Source organism: Cyprinus carpio, chromosome A11 (assembly GCF_018340385.1).
Source record: "Cyprinus carpio isolate SPL01 chromosome A11, ASM1834038v1, whole genome shotgun sequence".
In the NCBI taxonomy this organism is placed as follows: Eukaryota; Metazoa; Chordata; class Actinopteri; order Cypriniformes; family Cyprinidae; genus Cyprinus; species Cyprinus carpio.
Window position 1 is genome coordinate 26506804 of NC_056582.1, and position 13828 is coordinate 26520631.

General features: G+C 38.3%; 1 protein-coding gene across 1 annotated transcript; it reads right to left on the reverse strand.

Annotated features, from left to right (window-relative positions):
- Positions 1 to 627: 627 nt before the first annotated feature.
- On the reverse strand, positions 628 to 7921 carry LOC109052838. Its single transcript, XM_042766995.1, has 8 exons — positions 7826 to 7921; positions 7192 to 7292; positions 4014 to 5707; positions 3903 to 3924; positions 3688 to 3724; positions 2783 to 2831; positions 2605 to 2659; positions 628 to 2132 (listed from the first exon to the last, which is right to left on the reverse strand). Exons 2-8 carry the CDS (start codon positions 7289 to 7291, stop codon positions 628 to 630), a joined length of 3462 nt encoding a protein of 1153 aa, XP_042622929.1. The 5' UTR covers position 7292; positions 7826 to 7921.
- Between the last annotated feature and the right edge of the window lie 5907 nt (positions 7922 to 13828).

The window sequence follows — 13828 nt, forward strand, 5'->3', positions numbered from 1 at the left end:
TTAATGTAATCACACTGAATTTTTGCATATATATAATCTCAGTCACTGATTTCATGGCAGTCTCGCTCTCAACATGTGACCTGAAAGCAACACTAAAATAAATCTTGGCGCTCTAGCGGTTAATAAACAGAACTGCACGCATCCCGCGGAAGAACATTCTAACCGGAGCTACTTCTCCAAGTTTATGTCTATGGCGATTCACGCAGGTATGTGTTACTCCGCAGCGGTGACGACGTGACGTGACATTCAGCCAAGTATGGTGACCCATACTCAGAATGACCCGAACAACCTACAATAGTCCAAAAATAATCACTTGTTATAAAATGTACAGTAGTGATTTGGGATAAGACAAAAAGGTGTTTTGGTAGATTAATTTATGATGTACTCGCTCATTATATACATTTAGCAAATTTTGAACATAGAAAAATTTACATAGCGTTGGAATCATGTTGATTAGGACTTCTTCAGCCTGTAGAGGGAGGAAAATGTGCTTAGCTAACAACTAGTTATGATTCATAAAATCACTGATAAACGATCTGTGCTTCAGATGTATGTATGAATCACTCAATCCTTGATTCCCTTCGTCATCCTCAGATCCTCCGATCGATGTGACTTGAGCTCATCCAGCTACTTTTCTAAATTCACCAGAGCTGAAATCTGAGCAGGAGAGGGTTTGAGTCCAGATTTCGGCTGTGTTTTTATTTCCTGGATTAAATATCGTTCATCCAGTTCTTTCAAAGCGTCAAACAGGAGACTGCATTTGTCTGTGTTTTCTGGAGATGACTCCATGATCATTGATTTGATGTGTTGAACTGCCTTGTGACTGAATGAAGAGCTGGAGGTCTTCAGGAGGTCTTTTAAAGCTCTCTGACTGGACTCCAGCGACAAACCCAGTAAAAAGCAGAAGAAGAGATCCATCTGTCTTTCTGAAGCTTTTTTCATCACACTCTTGAGGTAAGAGTTTGATGAGAAGCACATCTCTCCATAGTAAAGTCCTAGACTGGACAGATCTCTGCGCTGGAGCTGATTGTTCCCATTAATGACTTCAGTCGCATATAAAGCTGCCAGAAACTCCTGCGTTCTGCGATTCCCAAAACAGAGCAATTTCCGCTTGCTCTGATCTTCAATCTCCTTTATGATTGATGAGCGCATCAGGACACTTTCGTCTCTAATGCCACATTTCTTTAAGTGTTCGTAACAGAAGAGAGAGTTTCCGTTCGCCAGCAGATGAAACGCTAGTCTCCCCAGAGCCGTGACGCTCTCTCTTCTCTCCGGGATCAGTTCAGTCTGAGCTAACAGGAGTCTGCTGTACATCTGAGTGAGGGTCTTGGGGAAATCAGTGAACATCTTCTCTGGGATCGCTGCGATGATTCTGCAGTAATCTGGTGAGTAACACATGCTGCTGATGCGGGTGGATTTCTGGATGTGACTGATGACTTTATCACTCATTCTCTGATCACTGATGCTCTTTCTGAAATACTCCTCTTTCTGTAGCTCATCGAAGCCTTGGATCTCCGTCACGCGATCGATAAACCCGTCAGGAATCTGATTGGCTGCCGCTGGTCTGCTGGTGATCCAGATCTGAGCGTCTGGAAGCAGATGTCCCACGATGATGTTTACCAGTAGATGAGACACTGACACTGGCTCGTGTACGTCAGTGATCTTCTTTGCGTTTTTGAAATCTAGAGGAAGTTTAAACTCATTGAGTCCATCGAAGATCAGCACGATCCTCTCAGAGTCGCTGAGTTTCACATATTCAGTGTTTTCGAAGCATCGCCGCAGGAGCTCCGTGAAGCTACACTTCTTCACCGTCTCTCTGATGACGTTCAGCTTCTGAAAAGGCATCGGAAATATATAATCGATATCGGTGTTTGATTTCTCTTCAGCCCAGTCCAGGATGAACTTCTGCACAGTCACAGTTTTTCCAGCGCCAGCATCTCCCTTCAGCAAAACTGTCCTGATGTGCTGGCCTTCAAACACATCGTTGCGCATGATGTGTCTGTCATCGCTGATGTGAGAATCAGGGTCCTCTGTGATGTGCTGTTCAGTGAAGACGTCATTCAGGCTTTGTCTGTCGTTCAGATACTGAAACTCCTCCTTCAGTCTCAGTTTAAACGTCTCCGATGAGGACACTACAGACACAAACACAGTTCAACAACATGCTTTTATCATGTTTACATGAGCAGTTCGGGAAACTTAAATTATTCATTTTATAACAATTTTATATTGTTGTTATTATGTTTCTTCCTTGTGATAATCTTACGATTGTGTGGTTTGTTTTCATGAGTATGAGATGTCTTGTTTTCAAGGTTTTTGGGTGTTAGACAGCCCTTCCTAAAACTGTTTGAATACCAGACTAAATGCATATTTTCTGACGTGGAGACTTTATCTGATCTTACACACAGAAGTGTTCTTCTAGTTCAGTTATGAGTGTTTTATGCTCCCTAGTTTTTTAGAAAACTCCTTAATTATATGACCTGAGTATGTGTTCAAAATTGATGACTGGAACAATGAGTGTCATGAAATAGTGATGCAATAATTCATTTAGGGTTGTAACACAACCTCAATCTCTAAAGATTTAAATCACATGTCATTATTAGTTACCTGATGATTGGCTCTTTGTGCTGCTTTCTGGTTTGATCAAGCAAGGCTTGAGCTGCTACAGTAAAAAAGACAAACTATGAGGCTAAATGACATTCTGAAATATCTTATTTTAAGGTTTAAGGACTTTAATCTACAGTTACTAAAACACTGAGATGACTTTGATGAACAATAACAATACCTTGAAGCTGGAAACATCGGGATTCTTCAATACTTTCAAATTCTGACTCCTGCAGGAGAAGATAGAAAAAGGCTTACGTCTGAATAATTCTCCTCATTTTAAACCAGATTCTGGATTTATTTTATTAACCAATGAACTGCTCATCAATAACCACACTTTCAGTTTTTAAGTGCTTTTCATATACAATGAAGTCACAGCTCAGTTTTGATATTTTCTAAAGGCACCAGGCAAACAGAAACATTTGTAACACTTCCAGTGAGAAGGGAAACATCAAACAGCGTTCGTGATCCCTCGTGTTTATTTCTCGCCTCATCAGTAGTTCTTTGGTGATCTGCATCTGATCTATGACTGTCACACACTGACAAGTGCATCATAAAATCTTCATAAAACCTGATAAACTTGAATAGCAAATTAACAAGGCATGCCAAATTTGGTGAAACAGGGCTGTGACCCTGGACCTTGTCTTTAGTGTCAATTTTTCGAAATTAAGATTTATGTATCATCTGAAAGCTGAATTAATAATCTCTCCACTGATGTATGGTTTGTTAGGAGGACAATATTTGTCTGAGATACAACTATTTGAAAATCTGGAATCTGAGGGAGCAAAAAAATCTAAATATTGAGAAAATCATCTTTAAAATTGTCCAAATGAAGTTCTTAGCAATGCATATTACTAATCAAAAATTAAGTTTTGATATATTTACGGTAGGACATTTACTAAATATCTTCATGGAACATGATCTTTACTTAATATCCTAATGATTTTTAGCATAAAAGAGAAATGTATAATTGTGACCCATACAATGTATTGTTGTCTATTGCTACAAATATACCTGTGCTACTTAAGACTTAAGCTTCAGGGTCAAATTTACACATAACTGTAAAATATAATAAAACTCTCCCACCTTCGGGTCACGTCACCTCGTCCTGAAGAAGCTTCTTCTGTTTCAAATCCATAAAAAGAACTCGTTTATTGTGTGGATTTGCCATTAAAGACTATTTTTGGAACCTTCTTCATCGTGCACTTCACTATGTTACAACTTTAAGTTGCATTGAGTTTCCATGCTCAAATAAACCATGTTTAGCAACAACTTATAGGCAGGAAAGATTAATGACTCACCAGTACTCACACTGCTCCTTCCCTGAAAGAGACAATTTGATACAAATTAGCAAGTTGCAAATAACCAAGATAAGGTACACATTCTCAACAGGATCATCATACTGTACTCACCTCAGTGGTAACTTCAGTGACGTCACTGTACACAGTGTAGTTGAGTTTCCCCAGCGCTGCACATATGATCTCATATTCAGTTCCTGCTCTCAGATCAGTCAGAGTAACTGTGTGTTGATCCTTCATCACCGGTTCAGAAGTCCAGACTGAGTCCTGCTTGGCTTTATACAGTAATCTGAGCTCCTCTGTAGCAGGACACGCTGGAGCAACCTTCACAACTACACCTTCATCTGTGACCTCTTCAGAGACTGGACAGACTGGCTGTGATGGAGGAATGAAGCAAACCCCTTCATCACATTCACTTTCATACAGCAGAATGCAGGAGCCTGGATTATTCTCCATTTCTCTCGAGGACACAATGAACCTGGCTGGTTTACGATCTCCTGAATCGATCAAGCTCTTAAATGTCTTCAAGTTGCTCCTCATGGTCTTCTGGATCTCAGGACTGAGCCAAGACTTCTGCACTGCATCAGGGCGGTTCTCGTTATTTCTTCCTTTCGCTGAAGGACTCAAACAGTCCTTTTGTTGAAGCAGCAGCACATCTGTCCAGTCCAGGGATGTGAATATGAAACAGACCAGATTCTCAACGTCCAGATCCATTAATAGCAGGTCTACGTTGACTTCTGCTTGTGCACCGGCATCCTTCAGCTGCCGGAGGACTGATTTAATGACGTCAGACTCTCTTTCTCTCTCTTTCAGCCATTCTGCGAGGTCAGATCTCCTGAAAGGAGATTCCTCGTGCTCTTGTAGAAGTTCATTCAGAGTCGTTTCCTTCATTACGTCTCCGCGGATGTTCGGCAGCAGAGAGCCGAGTCTCTTCGCGAGCTTCAGTTTGTACTTGTAGCAGTTTTGTTTCATTTGCAGAATTTTATCATGAAACGCAGTGAACGTCAGAGCGGGTGAGTCTTTCAGAAGATCACCGCATCTCATCCCAGCTGCATTTAGACTCTCAATCACTGATTCTATGGCTATGATTAGATCCATGCCGATTTCCCTCTGAAGTTTCGAAGCTCTCGAGTGAAGTTTGTCCAGAGGATAGAGCCAAACTCTCAGAGGAACAGCAAGCTCTTTCTTTTCTCCCAGAAGTTTTGGAAGATCAGTGAAAACCTTCAGAGCATCTTCAAAAGAGGTCGGGTTTGAGGGTAACTGGAAATCGCCATAAAACGTGCACGTGAATCTCTGGACTGCATTCTTCTGAGCTTCATCCATCTTCAGACTGACGTCCACATCTACTGAAATGAATTTGAGTTTCTCAAGAGCCAGTTTTGCTTCTCCTTCTACTGTAGTTTTGTTCTCATCTGCTGAAACTTCTCTGTCAAACACGAAGCAGGCGTCTGCTCCATACAGCACTGCTGTCACCACGTGTGTCGCTGTGTCATTATCAAACACGTCCTGATTAATGATATTTTCAGGTGCCAGGTGATTCATGGTCAGCTCTTCAAACCTGCAGGTTGAGTGATAATGCAGCGTCAGTCTCTGCTGTCTGAAAGACTTCTTGGTGTCGTTGAGATATCTGGCTGCTCCTGTCACACTGACCAGTCCTCCTAAAAGACTGAGTTTCAGAGAGCCGTCGATGTTCAGTAAGGTTGATTTGTCCTCAATGGAGTCTGAAGACGTGACTTGGAAATCTGTGTTAATTTGGGGACGGGTTCGTAAACTCTGCTGGAGCTTCTCTGGATCCCACAGTGTGATTCCTGTGAAAAAAGGGGGAATAATTGCAATGGATTACACTTTAGGTCCATTCAGGCCTACAGTGATTTAGTGATGGAGCAATCAGATGTTTCCAGTGAAATGAGCATCAGTGACTGATGCAGTCGCAAATAGTGCAAAGTTTTCATATATGTGACCCTGAAGCACAAAACCAGTCATAAGAGTCATTTTCTTTAAAATTTAGATGTTTGATTTTTTTGAAAGGTTTATAAATGATCTCTCCATTGATGTATGGTTTGTTAGGAGGACAATATTTGTCTGAGATACAACTATTTGAAAATCTGGAATCTGAGGGAGCAAAAAAAATCTAAATATTGGGCCTTTTTAAAGCTGGTTGGTCCGAGCACAGACAGGAAGAACTCCTAAACATCTAATCAAAAATTAAGTTTTGATATATTTACGGTAGGACATTTACTAAATATCTTCATGGAACATGATCTTTACTTAATATCCTAATGATTTTTGTCATAAAAGAGAAATGTATAATTTTGACCCATACAATGTATTGTTTTCTATTGCTACAAATATACCTGTGCTACTGATGACTGCTTCTGTGCTGCAGGGACACATATACAAATGAGCAGCAATACGACAAACTAGTAGCAGTAAAGACACTGAGGCACCCATGATCCATATATACTTTTTGCCACTTGTGTAATAGTATGCAATTGTGGCCAAAAGTGATGTAGAAAATTGGTATCTTCGCCCTTTATTCAAGCGGTGTACTTTAAAGTGGCATCTTTTTGCTAACTGCTGTTCTTCCCATCCAGAAGACAGACAGAGATGCACCATCGGGGGAGTGCTTTCCTTCCTGAAGGAACGGTTGGAGAGGCAGTTATCCCCCTCCACCTTGAAGGAGTATGAGGCTGCTACTATAGCATGCACCATGATACGGTGGATGGTGAGTCCTTAGGGATGCATGACCTGATTATTAGGTTCCTAAGAGGTTCAAGGAGACTAAATACTCCAAGACCATGCCTCATCCCTTCTTGGGACCTATGTTTGGTCTTACAAGCCCTGAAGAGAGCTCTGTTGGAGCTCTTAGACTCAGCTGAGCTTAGTGCCCTCTCCTTGAAGATGCCCCTCCTGACCATCATCAGCTCCTTTAAGAGGACGGGGAACCTACGAGTGTCTGTCTGATGGTGTCACTCAGGGCTTCGGTTCTAGTCCACACACAAAACACCATCGTGGTAGCATGCAGCTGCCAGAACTGTTTTATAAAAACTACAGAATTTTCTACAGTATTTATATATATACATATATTAGGGATGTGCATCTCTATAACTAAGGCTGATGCGATATGCATCTCGATGTGTGGTCAATGATACGATACATTAAAGATACATATGAAGCAGCTACGGATGCAATGTGATACGATTTTAATTTGATTTTTGATTTTGACAGTTTTCATTTTTGGGAGTCTTCAGCAGATCAGGGTGTGATGAAAGTTTGCGTTACGGTACTGTACCTGGTATGAGAGCATCTTTCCTGCAGTCGTACAGCATCCCCAGCTGGAAGGATCTCCCTAGAGCTGCTGTCTCCATCACATCCACTCCTACTGTAGCCATACTGAACACACAAGAACCCGCAGAAAAAAGCTGCAAAAAGAGTTTAAACAAGTCTTGACATTCAGAGGTTCCACCGTCCTGACAGACGTGGAACAATTTAATTCCCAGACTGCATTTGCTGATTAATTGTACAGTACAGTATGTGTGTGTGTGTGTGTGTGTGTGTGTGTTGTACAGTACAGTATGTGTGTGTGTGTGTGTGTGTGTGTGTGTGTGTGTGTCAGTACAGTATGTGTGTGTGTGTGTGTGTGTGTCTGTGTGTGTGTGTGTGTTTGTTGTTCAGTACAGTATGTGTGTGTGTGTGTGTGTGTGTGTGTGTGTGTGTGTGTGTGTGTTGTACAGTACAGTATGTGTGTTGTGGGCGATTAGAATTCATAAACTGAAACGGAGCCAAATCTTTTGGTTCTGACCTTTGTACAACAACATAATCTGCTATAAACAAGTTTACACTTATGTTCAGTATTATTGTAAGAAAGTAACTCAGGTTACTGTTATGAACAATTAAAATCTTTTATTTTGTAATATTTGTCACACCTTTAAGAGTGAATCCTGCAGACTGAGCACGATGTTCACCGTTCACTCGTCAGGAAGCTGTCAGAAAAACAGGAACCTGTCTGTTAAAAACAGAGCCAGAAATGGACTTTTAAATGCATTTAATGGCATGTTTGCCTGGGGCACGTTCAAGCTCAAACCGGCATATCAACATGATGCAGTTGTTTGCAAACATTTCAGGTCAAGAATTATCCACTTCTTACCTCCGAGACTGTGTTATGATCTATATGACCTTATTATTTTTATTGTGAGTATTAGGCTTATCACTATTACTCATCACTGTTGTTGTGCTATGTTATTGTAATATTTACCATTATATAATCAGAGGAGTATAGAAAAGTTTATCAAAATGTCATTCCACAATACAACAGCAAAATATATAAATATGTATAGTATTTTTATGTTACATTAATCAGTGTCTAGCACACCAGCTCTTATTATTTCAGCTGTTTTGCCTTTAATGTAAATAAACATGTGCAGACAATAAACTTGCTCTTGTGAATTTATTTTGATGTTAATTACATTGTGCAGCTGTCTCTTTAATACAGTGTGGTTTATGTACCTGCTGCTGCTGATTAGGATGACATTTTTGACACCCCCCAAAACAAGAGAAAACGCATCTCAAACCCATAGACTGTATCAAACCAAACCCAGTAACCCACATGTCGTTCAAACCGGAAACGAGCTGATCACGTGATAGGTAAACGCGCCAAATGGAGCATTTAACTTAACCGATTAACTTTTCAATGTAAACAAATAAACATTTACCTCAGATTTACTAAATAACAGCGTGTTAAACTCAAATAGGAAACTTAACAGAAGTATATACAGCAATTCCACCATTACACGGCCTTCACAACCCATGTAGTGAATAAAGTGTGCAATTTTCATGTAACATTACAAATGGATGTAACTATACATTGCAATTAAACAGATTTTAACAAATCCAAACAGTTTTTCCAAATGTTCATATTATTTACCTGTGAATACACTAAACAAACAAGAGTCGGGGATAGCGGCTCTTCTCTTCTGTATAGGGCTGGGAGTCGATTCCAAAAAAGAATCGATTCCTCGATTCCGAGGCGTTGGGAATCGAGAGTCGATTCCAAAGCTTTTTTTTTTTTTTTTTTTTTTTAAACAATACAAACATTAAAACATTAATACAGTACACTTAAAATAATAAAGACAAAAAACAAAAACAACAATACATACAGATTTGTTTGTTATGCCAGGGTAACAACAAGAAAAACGAGGTAATAAAACGACATCTTAAGAAGACACAAAGGACGAATATAAAGAGACTGTTTTCATAGCTTTCAAATTAACAGAACTTCGGATAGTTTCCACATACTTGTCTAAGTCCAATTTGAATAAAGAAAAAAGAGGTTTAGAGCCAGTAAACTTTTGTTTATGAATGTGAAATTTAGCTAACAGGAAACATAAATTAATTATGTAATATTTTCCAGTATTCTCTTTTGAATAGTCAAACAATCCAAAGAAAGCATCATGAAAACAAAAAGAGAAGTCACTTACAAAATAACACTGAATAAATGCCTGAAAGTCTGACCAAAATTTTTCAGTGTAGGAGCATTGCCAAAATAAATGAATAAAGTCTTCTTCAGAGGAATGACAAAAACAGCAACTCACGTCAATGTCTGACTTATATTTCCTAAGAAAGGCTTTAGTTGGGTAACATTTGTGAATTAACTTAAATGTTATTTCTTTTACTTTATTGGTAAGCAGATATCTATGAGGCAAGGTCCATACTTTCTCCCAAGGTATATTCTCCACAATGCCATTCCAAAAAGGTATTATGTAAGGAATTGTTATTATCTCTCTCTGAAAAAGAGCTCTAATTTTATAGTTATTTTTTTGTTGATCTGCAGAAAAGCAAACATTTCCGATCATTGTGTCAGTTAAATTCAGAGTGTAAGTACATGGCCATGGAAATGTAGTACCTTGGAACAGAAAAGACACACCAGATGGAATGGCATTGAAAACAACAGCATATTCATCAGCAGATACAGGATTATTATATTTCTGTAAGAAATCTGAGTAGTTGTAAAGTCTGCCTTGTGAACTAAAAAGCTGTCCAACTAAAAGAAGATTGTTTTTAAACCAGTTGTCAAAGAAAAGTGATTTATTCTTGTAAAGAATATCCTTATTGTTCCATAAATAATATCTGTGTGGAGAAAAGTTATGTTTGTATATTAAGGACCAGGCCAAGAGCATCTGCTTATGAAAATTAGAAAGTTTGATAGGGATTTTTAAAACATTATAATTACAAAGTAAAAGGAAATTCAGGCCACCAACTTTAGAGAAAATATAATAAGGGATAATATTCCAAAGTGAGGAGGGATTTTTAAGAAAATTCTTTAGCCAATTAATTTTAAAAGTATTATTTAGGGTAGTAAAATCTACAAAATCCAGTCCCCCCCGTTTAGTTTGGTTCATTATTACAGATTTCTTAACATAGTGAGTTTTATTTTTCCAAACAAAATTGTTTAACATGCTATCAATTTTTTTCAGTGTTCCTTTATCAACCTCCAAGGAAAGAGCAGCATAAGTCAGTCGAGACAATCCTTCGGCTTTAGAGAGTAAAATTCTTCCTCTCATTGACAAATCTCTCTGCAGCCATGAGTTGAGTTTTCTTTGGGTTTTCACTATTAAAGGGTCAAAATTTATTTTACATCTTGTTTTTTGGTCTTTATTAATTAAAATTCCTAAGTATGTAACTTGATCTTTCACAGGAATGTTACAAATAAATGGAAGATCACAGGGTTTGATTGACATTAACTCACACTTGTTGATATTTAAGCAGAGACCTGAAGCTCTGGAAAAGGACTCAATCAATCTTAGAGCTAAAGGGATCTGAGAGGCGTCATTCAGAAATAAAGTAGTGTCATCAGCCAGCTGGCTAATAATAATTTGTCTATCGTCAATTGTGATACCTTGCAAATTATTAGTAGAGATATGCAGAGCTAAAAACTGAGAGGCAAGTAAGAATAAATATGGAGATATAGGACAGCCTTGTCTTACTCCACGTGACAAACTGAATCTTGGTGAGGTTCCAAATTTTAACTTAATAACACTATTATTATTTCTGTATAATGTCCTGATGGCTTTGCAGAAATGATCTCCAAACCCAAATTTGTCAAGAGCTTGAAATATGAACTTGTGCTCAAGCGAATCAAAGGCTTTGTAGAAGTCTAAGAAAAGCATGAAACTGTTATTAGGAGTGAGATTCTTGTAATCTAGAAGATCTAAGATTAATCTTATGTTATTTGTAATATGACGGTTCTCCATAAAACCTGATTGTGATTCATCAATAATAGAGTTAAGGACGTCTTTAATTCTTCTTGCTAAAACTGAAGCTAAAATTTTGTAATCATTATTTAAGAGGGTGATTGGCCTCCAGTTTTCTAGACATTCTTTATCTTTGTTGGGTTTGGGTATCAGGGTGATAACTCCTTGTGTCATGGTTGGCGGAAGTGCTTCCAATTCAAGACTTTCTTCAAACACTTTTAATAAGAAAGGGGATACATTTTTAACAAACATCTTATATAGCTCAGCAGTTAGACCATCACTGCCTGGACTTTTATTATTTTTTTAAATTCTTAATTGCCTGTTCAATTTCTGATTGAGATATATCATCGTCACAAGCTTCTTTATCTTCTAATGAAATAACTTTATCTTGATTGACAAGGTCAAAAACGATTTGGCTGAATTATCACAATATCTTGATGTATGTAAGTTATTATAGAATTTGGAACAATAAGTAGCTATTTCATTAGGATTATCAAGAACTCTACCATTTGTTTGGAGACGATCTATAGAGACATTCATAGCATTGGATCTTTCCAACCTAAAGAAATAGGCTGAGTTCTGTTCTCCTTCTTCCAGCCATTTTTTCCTGGATCTAACATATGCTCCCTTAGCTTTGGATCTGTACAGGCCATCTAATTTATTCTGCAGATTAGAGTATTCAGTGTTTTGAGTCTCTGTCAATGGTTCCCCAACTGATAAAGAAGAAAGCTGTGAAAGAACTTCATCTTCAATTAATCTGTTTTGTTTTGCTATATTACTTCCAAATTTTCTTAAGAATTTCCCTAATTCATATTTAAGAAGCTCCCAATTCCGTCCATAAGATTTTTCTAATTCAGCTCTTTCCCAGTAAGTTTGGATTAACTCATCAATCTGCTCTTTGACCTTTTCATATTTAAGAAGAGAACTGTTAAGTTTCCACAGTGATGCTTTAGAAGTATTAATTGTAGTATTTTGTGATAAATTAATTGAAATATAAATGGCATTATGGTCAGTCAGTGGACTGTTACTAATATTAACAGAAATATTATTATTCACTAGTGTTTTAGAGATCAACCAATAATCGATTCTAGACTGCCTCGAACGGTCTTTGTTACACCAGGTGTACTGTATTACATCCGGGTACATTTCTCTCCATATGTCAACTAAATCAAATTTATCCATAAACGCTATAAGATTTGAGTTTGGAGAAGCTGCTTTCCTTGGAGGGTGTCGATCTAGCATGTTATTCATTACTATGTTAAAGTCACCACCTAAAATCAGAAAGGCGGTAGGATATTTTGCTAATGCAGATGAAAGTTTATGATCTAGCATGTTTAAGAAAGTGCAGTTTTCCCCAACAGAGTTGTATCCATAGATGTTGATAATAATTACTATAAACTGATTAATAACTACTACTATTAGTAGGAAGTGACCTGAAGGATCAATACTGGTTTCCAGAATACGACCATTAAAATTATACTTCATAATCCCTACTCCAGCAGAATATTCTGACCCCTGTGGCACCCATATTTCATTGCCCCACTGTGACCTCCAGAATTTGGAGTCTTTAGCTGTAGAGTGACTTTCCTGGAAAAAACAGAAATCTACTTTGTGCCTCTTAGAAAACAAAAATAAGGCCTTCCTTTTAACATTATTTTTTAAACCTCTGGCATTTAAAGAAAACAAAGACAAAGACATAAAAAATAAACAAGAATATACAACCTAAAGAACTAGGTATAGAACAAGATATCAATTAGAACAGAAGAAACTTCACTAGAATACGACAAAAAAAGCGATAATTCGCCTGACTCTGCAACATAGGCTAAGTATAAGGGCATGAGTAAAAGTCTGTTTTGTTTTCTTTTTTCCTTAATTACAGTTTTTTCTCACTTTCGTTCTTTCAGTCATAATGACTTTAAATTTTGTTCAAAACGAGCGCTCTTATTGACAGCTAAGGATGGTTCCAAAAGTAAATATTCCGTGTTTATAAAAAATGTTCTAAACGATTAAAATCCAAAATAAAAATATGAACTGAAGATCCAGCACGTGAAGATTTTAAAGGTAATGGTACCTTTACATTTTCTAGCTCCAGACTCCAATTAGCTGAAAACCACACAGTCTGTCTATCCCGTTTAAAGAGAATAGAAAAAAAAAAGAAAAAAAAAAAGAAAAAAAAAAAAAAAAAAAAATACCCTGGAGCAGTTCGTGCTTAACCGTGGGTATCATGAGAGTCATCTGCTGCATTGATTCTTCGATGAGGACACCACAGCATCATTCAGCCTAAATGATCTTTGGCAGAAATCCTTTTACCGTCCACATATGCAAACGGCCCTCTGAAGCCTGCTCTCTTCCCTTCCTTTCTCGCTCGTTCGACAAGAGGCCAAAGCTTGTTCCTGGCGTCTTTCGTGCTTTGTGTCAAGTCTTCAAAAATCCTGATTTTCCGATCTTTGAGGACGGCGGCGGTTCTTGCATCCCTCCAGATCTGATCTCGGACGTTCCGTGAAAGAAACTGTACAATGATGCGGCGGCTCGAGCGCGCTCCCTCAGATCGAGGACCCAGTCTGTGGGCCACATCAAGCGTGTAGATGAGCTGATCTGCTATCCCAGGAGAAACTTTACCGAATAAGTCGATTAGAATCTTTCGAACATCTTCTCCTCGCTGCTCCTGAATACCGGCCA